Source organism: Oncorhynchus tshawytscha, linkage group LG19 (assembly GCF_018296145.1).
Source record: "Oncorhynchus tshawytscha isolate Ot180627B linkage group LG19, Otsh_v2.0, whole genome shotgun sequence".
NCBI classification, from domain to species: domain Eukaryota; kingdom Metazoa; phylum Chordata; class Actinopteri; order Salmoniformes; family Salmonidae; genus Oncorhynchus; species Oncorhynchus tshawytscha.
The window spans coordinates 54,096,800-54,120,047 of record NC_056447.1 but is presented as its reverse complement, the minus strand read 5'-3'; the positions used below and the strand labels follow the sequence as shown (position 1 = coordinate 54,120,047).

General features: G+C 41.9%; 1 protein-coding gene across 2 annotated transcripts in view; it reads left to right on the top strand.

Annotated features, from left to right (window-relative positions):
* The window catches only part of LOC121840102 (CD82 antigen-like), a 51,493-nt gene extending 51,011 nt beyond the window's left edge, over positions 1-482 (top strand). For both annotated transcript variants that reach the window (XM_042301897.1, XM_042301898.1), the window contains exon 9: positions 1-482. This exon is cut by the window's left edge and continues 35 nt beyond it. In XM_042301897.1, coding sequence (XP_042157831.1) covers positions 1-43 — 43 coding nt within the window. In that variant the 3' untranslated portion in view covers positions 44-482.
* The last annotated feature ends 22,766 nt before the right edge of the window (positions 483-23,248 follow it).

The following is a 23,248-nucleotide window of genomic DNA, read 5'->3' as shown; positions in this document are numbered from 1 at the left end:
GAGTGTTGTCCAGGAGGATTACACCAAAGTTCCCAAGTACTGACTATGAAGACCAGCAAAAGTCATGCACACCGACACACAGACACACACACACACACATGCATAGCATAGACACACTCTCACAGTGAAACACAGAAACAAACAACTGTCTGATACCATTCACCCTCTCCTAGCCTGGTAACTGACCCAGTCTGATACCATTCACCCTCTCCTAGCCTGGTAACTGACCCAGTCTGTCACCCCTGTCTGAAACCATTCACACATCGCTGTTGTCTTCATTATTTTTTAAAGCCATTATGATGCCAGGTTTTATGCCCTTCAGTATTCAAACAAACACCTGTATGTCCTTCTGTTCTATCCTTGAAGCGCTTACCGTGGTATTTAGTTAGCTCAGTCTTTGTAAGAGCACTTTAGTGACGTTTTGAGAGAGAGAGAGAGAGAGAGAGAGAGAGAGAGAGAGAGAGAGAGAGAGAGAGAGAGAGGGGAGAGAGAGAGAGAGATCCCCCTTTCCATTATGATCAACTCATTATAATCTTAAAGGAAAAACTGATCCAAGATCAGCACCCCTACTATGAATATGGGCCCTGGGGAGGAGGAGATAGAGGGGAGATAGGAGAGAGGGGAGGAGCTAGAGATAGAGAGGGGAGGAGCTAGAGATGGAGAGAGAGGGGAGGAGCTAGAGATGGAGAGAGAGGGGAGGAGCTAGAGATGGAAAGACAGAGGGGAGGAGCTAGAGATAGGAAAAAGTGGAGGAGTTAGAGATGGAGAGAGAGAGGGGAGGCTGATGAACCATGGTTTTTGGGGTGGAGAGGCCTGCCCTACCCAGAGCTAGACTGCTGGGGTCTCTCATCAGTCTCTCCACTGAGGCTCTGAGAACCACTCAGCTCCACCTCTCTTTCTCTCCCTTACTCCATCTCTCTCACAGGTGTGTCTGATCTGCTTGGTCTCTGAAAAATGACTCTCTACCAAGGAGAATTAATAGTTTTGCATGAAGTATGTTATATACTGTAGGATGTTATATACTGTATGTATGATGTGTGTGTGTGTGTGTTTTACTTTAATTCTTTTCCTCCATTTTTCCATGTTGTTTAAAAAAAATAACGATTGTACATATGACTTTAGGGCTAAATAAATGGTTGTGAGCTGGATCAGTGTTTGATACAGGAAAGAAAGAGGTCGACTTAGCCCGCACAGTTTTTGGTTTTCATAATGCTGTTGTTTTTGTTGTTTCCACTCTTATTGGGTACATTGCAAAGGGCACCCTATTCCCTATATAGTACACTACTTTTGACCAGGGCCCTATGTATTCCCTATGGGATCCTGGTCAAAAGTAGTGCACTATATAGGGAACCATTTAAGCCTTAGACATTGTCTCTTATTGTTTATGGTGTAGCTACAGCCTCTGGCCAGCAGGTGTCGCCGTTCTGCTGTCAACAGCACAATCTGGGGCTGAATCATCAGAAGGATGGGAGCTTGGCTGTCTTTAAATAGCTATTAGACCCCAGAATGAGACTGAGACTGTTAGTCCCCTTTTAGGTCTCTGGTCTCCAATCACACAGCGTCGCCACCATTACTATCAGACCATTCCATACAATTCACAACATTATTAAAATCACAGATGACTATCGGGACTGGACTTTAGGAAGGATTACTGTTTTTGTGCCCCCCCCCAAAAAAAGTTATGTCCTCAAGTGCCATTATGCAATTCATGATTGTTGTCATTCAAGCTACATTTCTCATTTCAGTTGTTTTTCATGTATCACAACGGGCCATGATTGTGAGGCGCACAATGGGCCCAGCGTTGTCCAGGTTTGGCCCGGTGTAGGCCGTCATTGTAAATAAGAATTTGTTCTTAACCGACTTGCCTAGTTAAATAAAGATTTTTAAAAATAAAAAAAGTTAAATACCATTTTTTTTTTGCAAATCCAAGAGCTTTGAAAAATCGACCAGATGTCAACTTCCAGAACTCAGATGATGCTAAAAGCTTTTTATTGTTCAAAGTTTTTTACTCATTTACAGAAATTCTAAATTCTCATTATGTATTTCTTTTTTTTTTTTAAATATGTTTTATGTAGAGGAATATTTTCCTAGAGTTAGAAGCTGTTCATTTTTTTAAAATTTTAAAACATTTAAGTGTTGTGAATTTTACATTCAGTAATAAACTGAATCCATCACTATCTATGTGCTGTATTGTCTTGTTTGAAGAAGAAGAAAAAGAAGTGTCCATTTGTAGCTCAGTTTGTAGAATGTGGCACTTTAAACGGCCAGGGTCGTTGGTTCGATTTCCGGGACCACCCATATGTAACAATGTACGTACACTCATGACTGTACGTCGCTTTGGGTAAAAAAAGAAGAAGAAAAGTGTCTGCTAGCTAAAATGTATAGAAGAAGAAGAAGAAGTTATGTCACATCTGTAGTTTCCATACAGGAATGTATATGTCTTTCTGTGGCTACAGCTTGATTGTTGTTAGATTAACGTCTTGTTGAAATGGCAAAAGACCCACATGGTGAAGTGTGACCAGAGCAATACTAAAAACAACCAGAAGATGGCAGCACACACAGTTACATGCCAGTATGCCACTTCTAAGCGAGTCAGCATTGTTGAAAACCTGGTGGAGGGAGTGAAGAGGAATTGAGAACATAGCCTGGTGGAGGAGGAGCGTACAGGAAATGAGAAGAGAGCCTGGTGGAGGAGGAGCGTACAGGAAATGAGAAGAGAGCCTGGTGGAGGGGGAGTGTACAGGAAATGAGAAGAGAGTCTGGTGGAGGAGGAGCGTACAGGAAATGAGAAGAGAGCCTGGTGGAGGGGGAGTGTACAGGAAATGAGAAGAGAGTCTGGTGGAGAGGGAGTGTACAGGAAATGAGAACAGAGTCTGAGCCCTCCCCTCGCAACGCCCTCCTTCTCACAACACCCTCCCTCTCACAACACCCTCCCCTCACAACGCCCTCCCTCTCACAACGCCCTCCCACTCACAACGCCCTCCCTCTCACAACGCCCTCCCTCTCACAACGCCCTCCCTCTCACAACGCCCTCCTTCTCACATCACCCTCCCCTCACAGGGCTACAGTCTCATGCTATAACTATGACATTTTGTATAATCCAAAGTGGTTTACAGTATGGATAGTGACTGCATTCATAGTATGGGTACAGTAGGTGATCGCTTTGGGAGTTGAACCCATGACCTTGGCATTGCTAGCTAGCGCCATACTTTTACGAACTGAGTCACACAGGACTCTGATAACATGATAGAAGCGCTCCTTCCTTCCCATGCATCCTCTCTGTCTCTCGGGTGTCTTGTCTGTGTCTGTCTTTCTGAAATGTCGCTGGTAGGGCTTCATCGCTGCCAGAGATAAGGGAACAGTAGAAATATGAGTCTGTGAAAATGTTTCCGGGAGAGAGAGAGTGGCGACGAACACTCCTCTTGTCCTGTATATCCCATACAGACTGACGACGAACACTCCTCTTGTCCTGTATATCCCATACAGAGTGATGACGAACCCTCCTCTTGTCCTGTATATCCCATACAGAGTGATGACGAACCCTCCTCTTGTCCTGTATATCCCATACAGAGTGATGACGAACCCTCCTCTTGTCCTGTATATCCCATACAGAGTGATGACGAACCCTCCTCTTGTCCTGTATATCCCATACAGAGTGATGACGAACCCTCCTCTTGTCCTGTATATCCCATACAGAGTGATGACGAACCCTCCTCTTGTCCTATGTACATGATTAACAACATCCGACTGTGCTGTTATCTGGATACGTCTGCATGGTTCAGATGACAAGTTGGGTGTTGCTATTCATGCTTATCTCGCTGAAGGCCAACGCTGAAGAATTCAGTTCAATGCTATGGCTCTGATTACACCCTCTGATTACACCCTGGATGGACATTGCTGTGGCTCTGATTACACCCTCTGGTGACACCCTCTGATTACACCCTGGATGTACAAAGAGTTCATTTAAATGGTCATTTGATGTGATATCTCACATTTATGGGGTGTAGGAGATGAATCTGTATCTCTTCTGTCAGACACGGATTGGTCAGACTCTAACCCTAGACACTGATTGGTCAGACTCTAACCCTAGGCACTGATTGGTCAGACTCTAACCCTAGGCACGGATTGGTCAGACTCTAACCCTAGACACGGATTGGTCAGACTCTAACCCTAGACACTGATTGGTCAGACTCTATTCCTAGACACTGATTGGTGGACATGAGTCATTAGAGAGATACAGCGGAGACAACAGGGGTAGTTCTGAGTTGATGGCTACTACAGGAAGCAGCCATTGCCTATGGTAATGCGCTTGTCACAGTGATGGGCTGATTCACCCTCACAGCACATTATGTTGCAGTTGATCATCTATGATCTGCAACCATATCTAGGCTTCAGTTGTGTGTGTGTGTCTCTCTCTCTCTTTCCACCTACAAAATGGCTTTATTACAGACAGAAATACTCCTCAGCCCCCTCTTCCTGCAGTCAGCATGCCAGTTGCATGCTCCCTTAAAACTTGAGAGATTTATGGCATTGTTGTGTTACAAGACTGAACATTTTAGAGGGGCCTTTTATTTTTCCCCAGCACAAGGTGAACCTGTGTAATGATCATGCTGTTTAATCAGCTTCCTGATATGCCAGACCTGTCAGATGGATGGATTATCTTGACCAAAGGGAAATTATCATTAAAAGGGACATACAGTAGACCACCCTGTAGAAGATACAGTACACCATCCTGTAGAAGATACAGTACACCATCCTGTAGAAGATACAGTAGACCATCCTGTAGAATATACAGTAGACCATCCTGTAGAAGATACAGTAGACCATCCTGTAGAAGATACAGTAGAAGATACAGTAGACCACCCTGTAGAAGATACAGTAGAAGATACAGTAGACCACCCTGTAGAAGATACAGTAGACAACCCTGTAGAAGATACAGCAGAACATTCTGTAGAAGATACAGTAGAAGACCCTGTAGAAGATACATTAGACCACCCTGTAGAAGATACAGTAGACCATTCTGTAGAAGATACAGCAGAACATAGACCACCCTGTAGAAGATACAGTAGACCACTCTGTAGAATATACAGTAGAAGATACAGTAGAAGATACAGTAGACAACCCTGTAGAAGATACAGTAGAATATACAGTAGACCACCCTGTAGAAGATACAGTAGACCACCCTGTAGAAGATACAGTAGACCACCCTGTAGAAGATACAGTAGAAGATAAAGTAGAACATTCTGTAGAAGATACAGTAGACCACTTTGTAGAATATACAGTAGACCACTCTGTAGAAGATACAGTAGACCACCCTGTAGAAGATACAGTAGAAGATAGAAGATACAGTAACATTCAGTAGAAGTACAGTAGAGCACCCTGTAGAAGATACAGTAGAATATACAGTAGACCACCCTGTAGAAGATACAGTAGACCACCCTGTAGAAGATACAGTAGACCACCCTGTAGAAGATACAGTAGACCACCCTGTAGAAGATACAGTAGAAAATACAGTAGACCACCCTGTAGAAGATACAGTAGACCACCCTGTAGAAGATACAGTAGACCACCCTGTAGAAGATACTGTAGACCACCCTGTAGAAGATATAGTAGACCACCCTGTAGAATATACAGTAGACCACTCTGTAGAATATACAGTAGAAGATACAGTAGACCACCCTGTAGAAGATACAGTAGAAGATACAGTAGACAACCCTGTAGAAGATACAGTAGAAAATACAGTAGACCACCCTGTTGAAGATACATTAGACCGCCCTGTAGAAGATACAGTAGAATATACAGTAGACCACCCTGTAGAAGATACAGTAGACCACCCTGTAGAAGATACAGTAGACCACCCTGTAGAATATACAGTAGACCACCCTGTTGAAGATACATTAGACCGCCCTGTAGAAGATACAGTAGAATATACAGTAGACCACCCTGTAGAAGATACAGTAGAAGATACAGTAGACCACCCTGTAGAAGATACAGTAGACCACCCTGTAGAAGATACAGAAGACCACCCTGTAGAAGATACAGTAGAATATACAGTAGACCACCCTGTAGAAGATACAGTAGAAGATACAGTAGACCACCCTGTAGAAGATACAGTAGACCACCATGTAGAAGATACAGTAGACCACCCTGTAGAAGATACAGTAGACCACCCTGTAGAAGATACAGTAGACCACCCTGTAGAAGATACAGAAGACCACCCTGTAGAATATACAGTAGAATATACAGTAGACCACCCTGTAGAAGATACAGTAGACCACCCTGTAGAAGATACAGTAGACCACCCTGTAGAAGATACAGTAGACCACTCTGTAGAATATACAGTAGACCACCCTGTAGAAGATACAGTAGAAGATAAAGTAGAACATTCTGTAGAAGATACAGTAGACCACACTGTAGAAGATACAGTAGACCACCCTGTAGAAGATACAGTAGAATATACAGTAGACCACCCTGTAGAAGATACAGTAGAAGATAAAGTAGAACATTCTGTAGAAGATACAGTAGACCACTTTGTAGAATATACAGTAGACCACTCTGTAGAGTATACAGTAGAAGATACAGTAGACCACCCTGTAGAAAATACAGTAGAAGGTAAAGTAGACCACCCTGTAGAATATACAGTAGACCACCCTGTAGAAGAAACAGTAGAAGATACAGTAGACCACCCTGTAGAAGATACAGTTGACCACTCTGTAGAATATACAGTAGAAAATACAGTAGACCACCATGTAGAAGATACATTAGACCGCCCTGTAGAAGATACAGTAGAATATACAGTAGACCACCCTGTAGAAGATACAGTAGACCACCCTGTAGAAGATACAGTAGAAGATAGTAGAACATTCTGTAGAAGATACAGTAGACCACTCTGTAGAAAATACAGTAGACCACTCTGTAGAATATACAGTAGAAGATACAGTAGACCACCCTGTAGAAGATACGGTAGATAATACAGTCGACCGCCCTGTAGAAGATACAGTAGAAGATAAAGTAGACCACCCTGTAGAATATAAAGTAGACCACTCTGTAGAATATACAGTAGACCACCCTGTAGAAGATACAGTAGACCACCCTGTAGAAGATACAGTAGAAGTTACAGTAGAAGGTACAGTAGAGCACCCTGTAGAAGATACAGTAGACCACCCTGTAGAAGATACAGTAGACCACCCTGTAGAATATACAGTAGACCACCCTGTAGAATATACAGTAGACCACCCTGTAGAAGATACAGTAGACCACCCTGTAGAAGATACAGTAGACCACCCTGTAGAAGATACAGAAGACCACCCTGTAGAAGATACAGTAGAATATACAGTAGACCACCCTTTAGAAGATACAGTAGAAGATACAGTAGACCACCCTGTAGAAGATACAGTAGACCACCCTGTAGAAGATACAGAAGACCACCCTGTAGAAGATACAGTAGAATATACAGTAGACCACCCTGTAGAAGATACAGTAGAAGATACAGTAGACCACCCTGTAGAAGATACAGTAGACCACCCTGTAGAAGATACAGTAGACCACCCTGTAGAAGATACAGTAGACCACCCTGTAGAAGATACAGTAGACCACCCTGTAGAAGATACAGTAGACCACCCTGTAGAAGATACAGTAGAATATACAGTAGACCACCCTGTAGAAGATACAGTAGACCACCCTGTAGAATTTACAGTAGACCACCCTGTAGAAGATACAATAGAAGATACAGTAGACCACCATGTAGAAGATACACTAGACCACCCTGTAGAAGATACAGTAGAAGATAAAGTAGAACATTCTGTAGAAGATACAGTAGACCACTTTGTAGAATATACAGCAGACCACTCTGTAGAATATACAGTAGAAGATACAGTAGACCACCCTGTAGAAAATACAGTAGAAGGTAAAGTAGACCACCCTGTAGAATATACAGTAGACCACTCTGTAGAAGATACAGTAGAAGATACAGTAGAAAATACAGTAGACCACCCTGTAGAAGATACATTAGACAACCCTGTAGAATATACAGTAGACCACTCTGTAGAAGATACAGTAGCCCACCCTGTAGAAGATACAGTAGACCATCCTGTAGAAGATACAGTAGACCATCCTGTAGGAGATACAGTAGACCACTCTGTAGAATATACAGTAGAAGATACAGTAGACCACCCTGTAGAAGATACAGTAGAAGATACAGTAGACCACCCTGTAGAAAATACAGTAGAAGGTAAAGTAGACCACCCTGTAGAATATACAGTAGACCACTCTGTAGAATATACAGTAGAAGATACAGTAGAAGATACATTAGACCACCCTGTAGAATATACAGTAGACCACCCCGTTGAAGATACAGTAGACCATCCTGTAGAAGATACAGTAGACCATCCTGTAGAAGACAGTAGACCATCCTGTAGAAGATACAGTAGACCACCCTGTTGAAGATACAGTAGACCTCCCTGTAGAAGATACAGTAGAAGATACAATAGACCACCCTGTAGAAGATACAGTAGAAGATACAGTAGACCACCCTGTAGAAGATACAGTAGACCACCCTGTAGAAGATACAGTAGACCACCCTGTAGAAGATACAGTAGACCACCCTGTAGAAGATACAGTAGACCACCCTGTAGAAGATACAGAAGACCACCCTGTAGAATATACAGTAGAATATACAGTAGACCACCCTGTAGAAGATACAGTAGACCACCCTGTAGAAGATACAGTAGACCACCCTGTAGAAGATACAGTAGACCACTCTGTAGAATATACAGTAGACCACCCTGTAGAAGATACAGTAGAAGATAAAGTAGAACATTCTGTAGAAGATACAGTAGACCACTTTGTAGAATATACAGTAGACCACTCTGTAGAATATACAGTAGAAGATACAGTAGACCACCCTGTAGAAGATACAGTAGAAGATAAAGTAGAACATTCTGTAGAAGATACAGTAGACCACCTTGTAGAATATACAGTAGAAGGTAAAGTAGACCACCCTGTAGAATATACAGTAGACCACTCTGTAGAATATACAGTAGAAGATACAGTAGTAAAATACAGAAGACCACCCTGTAGAAGATACAGTAGAATATACAGTAGACCACTCTGTAGAAGATAGTGGCCCACCCTGTAGAAGATACAGTAGCCCACCCTGTAGAAGATACAGTAGACCATCCTGTAGAAGATACAGTAGACCATCCTGTAGGAGATACAGTAGACCACTCTGTAGAAGATACAGTAGAAGATACAGTAGACAACCCTGTAGAAGATACAGTAGAAAATACAGTAGACCACCCTGTTGAAGATACATTAGACCGCCCTGTAGAAGATACAGTAGAATATACAGTAGACCACCCTGTAGAAGATACAGTAGACCACCCTGTAGAAGATACAGTAGACCACCCTGTAGAAGATACAGTAGACCACCCTGTAGAAGATACAGTAGACCACCCTGTAGAAGATACAGTAGACCACCCTGTAGAAGATACAGTAGACCACCCTGTTGAAGATACAGTAGACCTCCCTGTAGAAGATACAGTAGAAGATACAATAGACCACCCTGTAGAAGATACAGTAGAAGATACAATAGACCACCATGTAGAAGATACAGTAGAAGATACAGTAGACCACCCTGTAGAAGATACAGTAGACCGCCCCTGTAGAATATACAGTAGACCACCCTGTAGAAGATACAGTAGACCACCCTGTAGAAGATACAGTAGAACACACTGTAGAAGATACAGTAGACCATCCTGTAGAAGATACAGTAGACAGTAGGAGATACAGTAGACCATCCTGTAGAAGATACAATAGACCACCCTGTAGAAGATACAGTAGACCACCCTGTAGAAGATACAGTAGAAGATACAGTAGACCACCCTGTAGAAGATACAGTAGACCATCCTGTAGGAGATACAGTAGACAATCCTGTAGAAGATACAGTAGACCATCCTGTAGGAGATACAGTAGACCATCCTGTAGAAGATACAGTAGACCACCCTGTAGAAGATACAGTAGACCACCCTGTAGAAGATACAGTAGACCACCCTGTAGAAGATACAGTAGACCACCCTGTAGAAGATACAGTAGACCACTCTGTAGAATATACAGTAGAAGATACAGTAGACAACCCTGTAGAATATACAGTAGAAAATACAGTAGACCACCATGTAGAAGATACAGTAGAATATACAGTAGACCACCCTGTAGAATATACAGTAGACCACTCTGTAGAATATACAGTAGACCACCCTGTAGAAGATGCAGTAGACCACCCTGTAGAAGATACAGTAGAAGGTACAGTAGACCACCCTGTAGAAGATACAGTAGAAGATACAGTAGACCACCCTGTAGAAGATACAGTAGACCACCCTGTAGAAGATACAGTAGACCACCCTGTAGAAGATATAGTATACCACCCTGTAGAATATACCGTAGACAGCTCTGTAGAATATACAGTAGAAGATACAGTAGACAACCCTGTAGAAGATACAGTAGAAAATACAGTAGACCACCCTGTTGAAGATACATTAGACCGCCCTGTAGAAGATACAGTAGAATATACAGTAGACCACCCTGTAGAAGATACAGAAGACCGCCCTGTAGAAGATACAGTAGAAGATACAGTAGACCACCCTGTAGAAGATATAGTAGACCACCCTGTAGAATATACAGTTGACCACTCTGTAGAAGATACAGTAGAATATACAGTAGACCACCCTGTAGAAGATACAGTAGACCACCCTGTAGAAGATACAGTAGAAGATAAAGTAGACCACCCTGTAGAATATACAGTAGAAGAAAGTAGACCACTCTGTAGAAGATACAGTAGACCACCCTGTAGAAGGTACAGTAGACCACCCTGTAGAAGGTACAGTAGACCACCCTGTAGAAGGTACAGTAGACCACCCCGTAGAAGATACAGTAGACCACCCTGAAGAAGATACAGTAGACCATCCTGTAGAATATACAGTAGACCATCCTGTAGAAGGTACAGTAGACCATCATGTAGAAGATACAGTAGACCAACCTGTAACACCCTGTAGAAGATACAGTAGACCACCCTGTAGAAGATACAGTTGACCACCCTGTAGAAGGTACAGTTGACCACCCTGTAAAAGGTACAGTAGACCACCCTGTAGAAGATACAGTAGACCACCCTGTAGAAGATAGACCACCCTGTAGAAGATACAGTAGACCATCCTGTAGAACATACAGTAGACCACCCTGTAGAATATATAGTATACCACCCTGTAGAATATACCGTAGACCACTCTGTAGAATATGCAGTAGAATATACAGTAGACCACCCTGTAGAAGATACAGTAGACCACCCTGTAGAAGATACAGTAGACCACCCTGTAGAAGATACAGTAGACAACCCTGTAGAAGATACAGTAGAAAATACAGTAGACCACCATGTAGAAGATACAGTAGAATATACAGTAGACCACCCTGTAGAAGATACAGTAGAAGATACAGTAGACCACCCTGTAGAAGATACAGTAGACCACCCTGTAGAAGATACAGTAGAATATACAGTAGACCACCCTGTAGAAGATACAGTAGACCACCCTGTAGAAGAAAGTAGACCATCCTGTAGAAGATACAGTAGACCATCCTGTAGAAGACAGTAGACCATCCTGTAGAAGATACAGTAGACCATCCTGTAGAAGACAGTAGACCATCCTGTAGAAGATACAGTAGACCACCCTGTTGAAGATACAGTAGACCTCCCTGTAGAAGATACAGTAGAAGATACAATAGATCACCCTGTAGAAGATACAGTAGAAAATACAGTAGACCATCATGTTGAAGATACATTAGACCGCCCTGTAGAAGATACAGTAGAATATACAGTAGACCACCCTTTAGAAGATACAGTAGAAGATACAGTAGACCAACCTGTAGAAGATACAGTAGAAGATACAGTAGACCACCCTGTAGAAGATACAGTAGACCACCCTGTAGATATACAGAAGACCACCCTGTAGAACATACAGTAGACCACCCTAGAATATACAGTAGACCAATATACAGTAGACCACCCTGTAGAAGATACAGTAGACCACCCTGTAGAAGATACAGAAGACCACCCTGTAGAATATACAGTAGACCACCCTGTAGAAGATACAGTAGACCACTCTGTAGAATATACAGTAGACCACCCTGTAGAAGATACAGTAGAAGATAAAGTAGAACATTCTGTAGAAGATATAGTAGACCACTTTGTAGAATATACAGTAGACCACTCTGTAGAATATACAGTAGAAGATACAGTAGACCACCCTGTAGAGATACAGTAGAAGATACAGTAGACCACTCTGTAGAATATACAGTAGACCACCCTGTAGAAGATACAGTAGACCACCCTGTAGAAGATACAGTAGACCACCCTGTAGAAGATACAGTAGACCACCCTGTAGAAGATACAGAAGACCACCCTGTAGAATATACAGTAGAATATACAGTAGACCACCCTGTAGAAGATACAGTAGACCACCCTGTAGAAGATACAGTAGACCACCCTGTAGAAGATACAGTAGACCACTCTGTAGAATATACAGTAGACCACCCTGTAGAAGATACAGTAGAAGATAAAGTAGAACATTCTGTAGAAGATACAGTAGACCACTTTGTAGAATATACAGTAGACCACTCTGTAGAATATACAGTAGAAGATACAGTAGACCACCCTGTAGAAGATACAGTAGAAGATAAAGTAGAACATTCTGTAGAAGATACAGTAGACCACTTTGTAGAATATACAGTAGACCACTCTGTAGAATATACAGTAGAAGATACAGTACAGACCACCCTGTAGAAAATACAGTAGAAGGTAAAGTAGACCACCCTGTAGAATATACAGTAGACCACTCTGTAGAATATACAGTAGAAGATACAGTAGAAAATACAGTAGACCACCCTGTAGAAGATACATTAGACAACCCTGTAGAATATACAGTAGACCACTCTGTAGAAGATACAGTGGCCCACCCTGTAGAAGATACAGTAGCCCACCCTGTAGAAGATACAGTAGACCATCCTGTAGAAGATACAGTAGACCATCCTGTAGGAGATACAGTAGACCACTCTGTAGAATATACAGTAGAAGATACAGTAGACCACCCTGTAGAAGATACAGTAGAAGATACAGTAGACAACCCTGTAGAAGATACAGTAGAAAATACAGTAGACCACCATGTTGAAGATACAGTAGACCACCCTGTAGAAGATACAGTAGAAGATACAGTAGACCACCCTGTAGAAGATACAGTAGACCACCCTGTAGAAGATACAGTAGACCACCCTGTAGAAGATACAGAAGACCACCCTGTAGAATATACAGTAGACCACTCTGTAGAATATACAGTAGAAGATACAGTAGACCACCCTGTAGAAAATACAGTAGACCTCCCTGTAGAAGATACAGTAGAAGATACAATAGACCACCCTGTAGAAGATACAGTAGAAGATACAGTAGACCACCCTGTAGAAGATACAGTAGACCACCCTGTTGAAGATACAGTAGACCGCCCTGTAGAAGATACAGTAGAAGATACAATAGACCACCATGTAGAAGATACAGTAGACCGCCCCGTAGAAGATACAGTAGACCACCCTGTAGAAGATACAGTAGAAGATACAGTAGACCACCATGTAGAAGATACAGTAGAAAATACAGTAGACCACCATGTAGAAGATACAGTAGAATATACAGTAGACCACCCTGTAGAAGATACAGTAGAAAATACAGTAGACCACCATGTAGAAGATACAGTAGAATATAAAGTAGACCACCCTGTAGAAGATACAGTAGAATATACAGTAGACCACCCTGTAGAAGATACAGTAGAAGATAAAGTAGACCACCCTGTAGAATATACAGTTGACCACTCTGTAGAATATACAGTAGAAGATACAGTAGACCACCCTGTAAAAGATACGGTAGAAAATACAGTAGACCGCCCTGTAGAAGATACAGTAGAAGATACAGTAGACCACCCTGTAGAAAATACAGTAGAACATTATGTAGAAGATACAGTAGACCACCCTGTAGAAGATACAGTAGAAGATCAAGTAGAACATTCTGTAGAAGATACAGTATACCACCCTGTAGAAGATACAGTAGACCACCCTGTAGAAGGTACAGTAGACCACCCTGTAGAAGGTACAGTAGACCACCCTGTAGAAGGTACAGTAGACCACCCTGTAGAAGATACAGTAGACCACCCTGAAGAAGATACAGTAGACCATCCTGTAGAATATACAGTAGACCATCCTGTAGAAGATACAGTAGACCAACCTGTAACACCCTGTAGAAGATACAGTAGACCACCCTGTAGAAGATACAGTTGACCACCCTGTAGAAGGTACAGTTGACCACCCTGTAAAAGGTACAGTAGACCACCCTGTGGAAGATACAGTAGACCACCCTGTAGAAGATACAGTAGACCACCCTGTAGAAGATATAGTAGACCACCCTGTAGAAGATACAGTAGACCATCCTGTAGAACATACAGTAGACCACCCTGTAGAATATATAGTATACCACCCTGTAGAATATACCGTAGACCACTCTGTAGAATATACAGTAGAAGATACAGTAGACCACCATGTAGAAGATACAGTAGAAAATACAGTAGACCACCATGTAGAAGATACAGTAGAATATACAGTAGACCACCCTGTAGAAGATACAGTAGAAAATACAGTAGACCACCATGTAGAAGATACAGTAGAATATACAGTAGACCACCCTGTAGAAGATACAGTAGAACATTCTGTAGAAGATACAGTAGAATATACAGTAGACCACCCTGTAGAAGATACAGTAGAATATACAGTAGACCACCCTGTAGAAGATACAGTAGAAGATACAGTAGGCCACCCTGTAGAAGATACAGTAGACCACCCTGTAGAAGATATAGTAGACCACCCTGTAGAAGATACAGTAGACCATCCTGTAGAACATACAGTAGACCACCCTGTAGAATATATAGTATACCACCCTGTAGAATATACCGTAGACCACCCTGTAGAATATACAGTTGACCACTCTGTAGAATATACAGTAGAAGATACAGTAGACCACCCTGTAGAAGATACAGTAGACCACTCTGTAGAACATTCTGTAGAAAATACAGTAGCCCACACTGTAGAAGATACAGTAGACCACCCTGTAGAAGATACAGTAGACCACCCTGTAGAAGATACAGTAGAATATACAGTAGACCACCCTGTAGAAGATACAGTAGACCACCCTGTAGAAGACAGTAGACCACCCTGTAGAAGATACAGTAGACCACCCTGTTGAAGATACAGTAGACCGCCCTGTAGAAGATACAGTAGAAGATACAATAGACCACCATGTAGAAGATACAGTAGAAGATACAGTAGACCACCCTGTAGAAGATACAGTAGACCGCCCCGTAGAAGATACAGTAGACCACCCTGTAGAAGATACAGTAGAACACACTGTAGAAGATACAGTAGACCATCCTGTAGAAGATACAGTAGACCATCCTGTAGGAGATACAGTAGACCATCCTGTAGAAGATACAATAGACCACCCTGTAGAAGATACAGTAGACCACCCTGTAGAAGATACAGTAGACCACCCTGTAGAAGATACAGTAGAAGATACAGTAGACCACCCTGTAGAAGATACAGTAGACCATCCTGTAGGAGATACAGTAGACAATCCTGTAGAAGATACAGTAGACCATCCTGTAGAAGATACAATAGACCACCCTGTAGAAGATACAGTAGACCACCCTGTAGAAGATACAGTAGACCACCCTGTAGAAGATACAGTAGACCACCCTGTAGAAGATACAGTAGACCACTCTGTAGAATATACAGTAGAAGATACAGTAGACAACCCTGTAGAATATACAGTAGAAAATACAGTAGACCACCATGTAGAAGATACAGTAGAATATACAGTAGACCACCCTGTAGAATATACAGTAGACCACTCTGTAGAATATACAGTAGACCACCCTGTAGAAGATGCAGTAGACCACCCTGTAGAAGATACAGTAGAAGGTACAGTAGACCACCCTGTAGAAGATACAGTAGAAGATACAGTAGACCACCCTGTAGAAGATACAGTAGACCACTCTGTAGAAGATACAGTAGACCACCCTGTAGAAGATATAGTATACCACCCTGTAGAATATACCGTAGACAGCTCTGTAGAATATACAGTAGAAGATACAGTAGACAACCCTGTAGAAGATACAGTAGAAAATACAGTAGACCACCCTGTGTTATATACAGTAGACCACCCTGTAGAAGTTACAGTAGAAGTTACAGTAGACCACCCTGTAGAAGATACAGTAGACCACTCTGTAGAAGATACAGTAGAAAATACAGTAGACCACCCTGTAGAAGATATAGTAGACCACCCTGTAGAATATACAGTTGACCACTCTGTAGAATATACAGTAGAAAATACAGTAGACCACCATGTAGAAGATACATTAGACCGCCCTGTAGAAGATACAGTAGAATATACAGTAGACCACCCTGTAGAAGATACAGTAGAAGATAGTAGAACATTCTGTAGAAGATACAGTAGACCACTCTGTAGAAAATACAGTAGACCACTCTGTAGAAGGTACAGTAGACCACCCTGTAGAAGGTACAGTAGACCACCCTGTAGAAGGTACAGTAGACCACCCTGAAGAAGATACAGTAGACCATCCTGTAGAATATACAGTAGACCATCCCACCCTGAAGAAGAAGGTACAGTAGACTGTAGAAGGTACAGTCCATCCTGTAGAAGATACAGTAGACCAACCTGTAACACCCTGTAGAAGATACAGTAGACCACCCTGTAGAATATACAGTTGACCACCCTGTAGAAGGTACAGTTGACCACCCTGTAAAAGGTACAGTAGACCACCCTGTGGAAGATACAGTAGACCACCCTGTAGAAGATACAGTAGACCACCCTGTAGAACATATAGTAGACCACCCTGTAGAAGATACAGTAGACCATCCTGTAGAACATACAGTAGACCACCCTGTAGAATATATAGTATACCACCCTGTAGAATATACCGTAGACCACTCTGTAGAATATGCAGTAGAAGATACAGTAGACCACCATGTAGAAGATACAGTAGAAAATACAGTAGACCACCATGTAGAAGATACAGTAGAATATACAGTAGACCACCCTGTAGAAGATACAGTAGAAAATACAGTAGACCACCATGTAGAAGATACAGTAGAATATACAGTAGACCACCCTGTAGAAGATACAGTAGAAGATACAGTAGACCACCCTGTAGAAAGTATACCACCCTGTAGAATATACAGTAGACAGCTCTGTAGAATATACAGTAGAAGATACAGTAGACCACCCTGTAGAAGAGTAGAAAATACAGTAGACCACCCTGTGTTATATACTGTAGAAGTTACAGTAGACCACCCTGTAGAAGATACACTCTGTAGAAGATACAGTAGAAGATACAGTAGACCACCCTGTAGAAGATATAGTTGACCACCCTGTAGAATATACAGTTGACCACTCTGTAGAATATACAGTAGAAAATACAGTAGACCACCATGTAGAAGATACATTAGAATAGAAGATACAGTAGAATATACAGTAGACCACCCTGTAGAAGATACAGTAGAAGATCAGTAGAACATTCTGTAGAAGATACAGTATACCACCCTGTAGAAGATACAGTAGACCACCCTGTAGAAGGTACAGTAGACCACCCTGTAGAAGGTACAGTAGACCACCCTGTAGAAGGTACAGTAGACCACCCTGAAGAAGATACAGTAGACCATCCTGTAGAATATACAGTAGAAGGTACAGTAGTCCATCCTGTAGAAGATACAGTAGACCAACCTGTAACACCCTGTAGAAGATACAGTAGACCACCCTGTAGAATATACAGTTGACCACCCTGTAGAAGGTACAGTTGACCACCCTGTAAAGGTACAGTAGACCACCCTGTGGAAGATACAGTAGACCACCCTGTAGAAGATACAGTAGACCACCCTGTAGAACATATAGTAGACCACCCTGTAGAAGATACAGTAGACCATCCTGTAGAACATACAGTAGACCACCCTGTAGAAGTATACCAGTAGAATATACCGTAGACCACTCTGTAGAATATGCAGTAGAAGATACAGTAGACCACCATGTAGAAGATACAGTAGAAAATACAGTAGACCACCATGTAGAAGATACAGTAGAATATACAGTAGACCACCCTGTAGAAGATACAGTAGAAAATACAGTAGACCACCATGTAGAAGATACAGTAGAATATACAGTAGACCACCCTGTAGAAGATACAGTAGAAGATACAGTAGACCACCCTGTAGAAGATACAGTAGAACATTCTGTAGAATATACAGTTGACCACTCTGTAGAATATACAGTAGACCATCCTGTAGAAGACAGTAGACCATCCTGTAGAAGATACAGTAGACCATCCTGTAGAAGACAGTAGACCATCCTGTAGAAGATACAGTAGACCATCCTGTAGAAGAAGACCATCCTGTAGAAGATACAGTAGACCATCCTGTAGAAGATACAGTAGACCACCCTGTAGAAGATACAGTAGAAGATACAGTAGACAACCCTGTAGAAGATACAGTAGAAAATACAGTAGACCACCCTGTTGAAGATACATTAGACCGCCCTGTAGAAGATACAGTAGAATATACAGTAGACCACCCTGTAGAAGATACAGTAGAAGATACAGTAGACCACCCTGTAGAAGATACAGTAGACCACCCTGTAGAAGATACAGAAGACCACCCTGTAGAAGATACAGTAGAATATACAGTAGACCACCCTGTAGAAGATACAGTAGACCACCCTGTAGAATATACAGTAGACCACTCTGTAGAATATACAGTAGAAGATACAGTAGACCACCCTGTAGAAGATACAGTAGACCACCCTGTAGAATATACAGTAGACCACTCTGTAGAATATACAGTAGAAGATACAGTAGACCACCCTGTAGAAGATACAGTAGAAGATACAGTAGACCACCCTGTAGAAGATACAGTAGACCACCCTGTAGAAGATACAGTAGACCACCCTGTAGAAGATACAGTAGACCACCCTGTAGAAGATACAGTAGACCACCCTGTAGAAGATACAGTAGACCACCCTGTAGAAGATACGGTAGAAAATACAGTAGACCGCCTTGTAGAAGATACAGTAGACCACCCTAGAAGATACAGTAGACCACTCTGTAGAATATACAGTAGACCACCCTGTAGAAGATACAGTAGAAGATAAAGTAGAACATTCTGTAGAAGATACAGTAGACCACTTTGTAGAATATACAGTAGACCACTCTGTAGAATATACAGTAGAAGATACAGTAGACCACCCTGTAGAAGATACAGTAGAAGATAAAGTAGAACATTCTGTAGAAGATACAGTAGACCACTTTGTAGAATATACAGTAGACCACTCTGTAGAATATACAGTAGAAGATACAGTAGACCACCCTGTAGAAAATACAGTAGAAGGTAAAGTAGACCACCCTGTAGAATATACAGTAGACCACTCTGTAGAAGATACAGTAGAAGATACAGTAGAAAATACAGTAGACCACCCTGTAGAAGATACATTAGACAACCCTGTAGAATATACAGTAGACCACTCTGTAGAAGATACAGTGGCCCACCCTGTAGAAGATACAGTAGCCCACCCTGTAGAAGATACAGTAGACCATCCTGTAGAAGATACAGTAGACCATCCTGTAGGAGATACAGTAGACCACTCTGTAGAATATACAGTAGAAGATACAGTAGACCACCCTGTAGAAGATACAGTAGAAGATACAGTAGACAACCCTGTAGAAAATACAGTAGACCACCATGTTGAAGATACATTAGACCGCCCTGTAGAAGATACAGTAGAATATACAGTAGACCACCCTGTAGAAGATACAGTAGACCATCCTGTAGAAGATACAGTAGACCACCCTGTAGAATATACAGTAGACCATCCTGTAGAAGATACAGTAGACCATCCTGTAGAAGACAGTAGACCATCCTGTAGAAGATACAGTAGACCACCCTGTTGAAGATACAGTAGACCTCCCTGTAGAAGATACAGTAGAAGATACAATAGATCACCCTGTAGAAGATACAGTAGAAAATACAGTAGACCATCATGTTGAAGATACATTAGACCGCCCTGTAGAAGATACAGTAGAATATACAGTAGACCACCCTGTAGAAGATACAGTAGACCATCCTGTAGAAGACAGTAGACCATCCTGTAGAAGATACAGTAGACCATCCTGTAGAAGACAGTAGACCACTCTGTAGAATATACAGTAGACCATCCTGTAGAAGACAGTAGACCATCCTGTAGAAGATACAGTAGACCACCCTGTAGAAGATACAGTAGACCACCCTGTAGAAGATACAGTAGAAGATACAGTAGACCACCCTGTAGAAGATACAGTAGAAAATACAGTAGACCACCATGTTGAAGATACATTAGACCGCCCTGTAGAAGATACAGTAGAATATACAGTAGACCACCCTGTAGAAGATACAGTAGAAGATACAGTAGACCACCCTGTAGAAGATACAGTAGACCACCCTGTAGAAGATACAGTAGACCACCCTGTAGAAGATACAGTAGACCACCCTGTAGAAGATACAGAAGACCACCCTGTAGAAGATACAGTAGACCACTCTGTAGAATATACAGTAGACCACCCTGTAGAAGATACAGTAGAAGATAAAGTAGAACATTCTGTAGAAGATACAGTAGACCACTTTGTAGAATATACAGTAGACCACTCTGTAGAATATACAGTAGAAGATACAGTAGACCACCCTGTAGAAGATACAGTAGAAGATACAGTAGACCACCCTGTAGAAGATACAGTAGACCACCCTGTAGAAGATACAGTAGACCACCCTGTAGAAGATACAGTAGACCACCCTGTAGAAGATACAGTAGACCACCCTGTAGAAGATACAGAAGACCACCCTGTAGAATATACAGTAGACCACCCTGTAGAAGATACAGTAGACCACCCTGTAGAAGATACAGTAGACCACTCTGTAGAATATACAGTAGACCACCCTGTAGAAGATACAGTAGAAGATAAAGTAGAACATTCTGTAGAAGATACAGTAGACCACTTTGTAGAATATACAGTAGACCACTCTGTAGAATATACAGTAGAAGATACAGTAGACCACCCTGTAGAAGATACAGTAGAAGATAAAGTAGAACATTCTGTAGAAGATACAGTAGACCACTTTGTAGAATATACAGTAGACCACCCTGTAGAAAATACAGTAGAAGGTAAAGTAGACCACCCTGTAGAATATACAGTAGACCACTCTGTAGAATATACAGTAGACCACTCTGTAGAATATACAGTAGACCACTCTGTAGAAAATACAGTAGACCACCCTGTAGAAGATACAGTAGACAACCCTGTAGAATATACAGTAGACCACTCTGTAGAAGATACAGTGGCCCACCCTGTAGAAGATACAGTAGCCCACCTGTAGAAGATACAGTAGACCATCCTGTAGAAGATACAGTAGACCATCCTGTAGGAGATACAGTAGACCACTCTGTAGAATATACAGTAGAAGATACAGTAGACCACCCTGTAGAAGATACAGTAGAAGATACAGTAGACAACCCTGTAGAAGATACAGTAGAAAATACAGTAGACCACCATGTTGAAGATACATTAGACCGCCCTGTAGAAGATACAGTAGAATATACAGTAGACCACCCTGTAGAATATACAGTAGAAGGTAAAGTAGACCACCCTGTAGAATATACAGTAGACCACCCCGTTGAAGATACAGTAGACCATCCTGTAGAAGATACAGTAGACCATCCTGTAGAAGACAGTAGACCATCCTGTAGAAGATACAGTAGACCACCCTGTTGAAGATACAGTAGACCTCCCTGTAGAAGATACAGTAGAAGATACAATAGACCACCCTGTAGAAGATACAGTAGAAGATACAGTAGACCACCCTGTAGAAGATACAGTAGACCACCCTGTTGAAGATACAGTAGACCGCCCTGTAGAAGATACAGTAGAAGATACAATAGACCACCCTGTAGAAGATACAGTAGACCACCCTGTAGAAGATACAGTAGACCACCCTGTAGAAGATACAGTAGAAGATACAGTAGACCACCCTGTAGAAGATACAGTAGAAAATACAGTAGACCACCATGTAGAAGATACAGTAGAATATACAGTAGACCACCCTGTAGAAGATACAGTAGAAGATACAGTAGACCACCCTGTAGAAGATACAGTAGACCACCCTGTAGAATATACAGTAGACCACCCTGTAAAAGATACGGTAGAAAATACAGTAGACCGCCCTGTAGAAGATACAGTAGAAGATACAGTAGACCACCCTGTAGAAAATACAGTAGAACATTATGTAGAAGATACAGTAGACCACCCTGTAGAAGATACAGTAGAAGATCAAGTAGAACATTCTGTAGAAGATACAGTATACCACCCTGTAGAAGATACAGTAGACCACCCTGTAGAAGGTACAGTAGACCACCCTGTAGAAGGTACAGTAGACCACCCTGTAGAAGGTACAGTAGACCACCCTGTAGAAGATACAGTAGACCACCCTGAAGAAGATACAGTAGACCATCCTGTAGAATATACAGTAGACCATCCTGTAGAAGATACAGTAGACCAACCTGTAACACCCTGTAGAAGATACAGTAGACCACCCTGTAGAAGATACAGTTGACCACCCTGTAGAAGGTACAGTTGACCACCCTGTAAAAGGTACAGTAGACCACCCTGTGGAAGATACAGTAGACCACCCTGTAGAAGATACAGTAGACCACCCTGTAGAAGATATAGTAGACCACCCTGTAGAAGATACAGTAGACAACCCTGTAGGACATACAGTAGACCACCCTGTAGAATGTATAGTATACCACCCTGTAGAATATACCGTAGACCACTCTGTAGAATATACAGTAGAAGATACAGTAGACCACCATGTAGAAGATACAGTAGAAAATACAGTAGACCACCATGTAGAAGATACAGTAGAATATACAGTAGACCACCCTGTAGAAGATACAGTAGAAAATACAGTAGACCACCATGTAGAAGATACAGTAGAATATAAAGTAGACCACCCTGTAGAAGATACAGTAGAACATTCTGTAGAAGATACAGTAGAATATACAGTAGACCACCCTGTAGAAGAT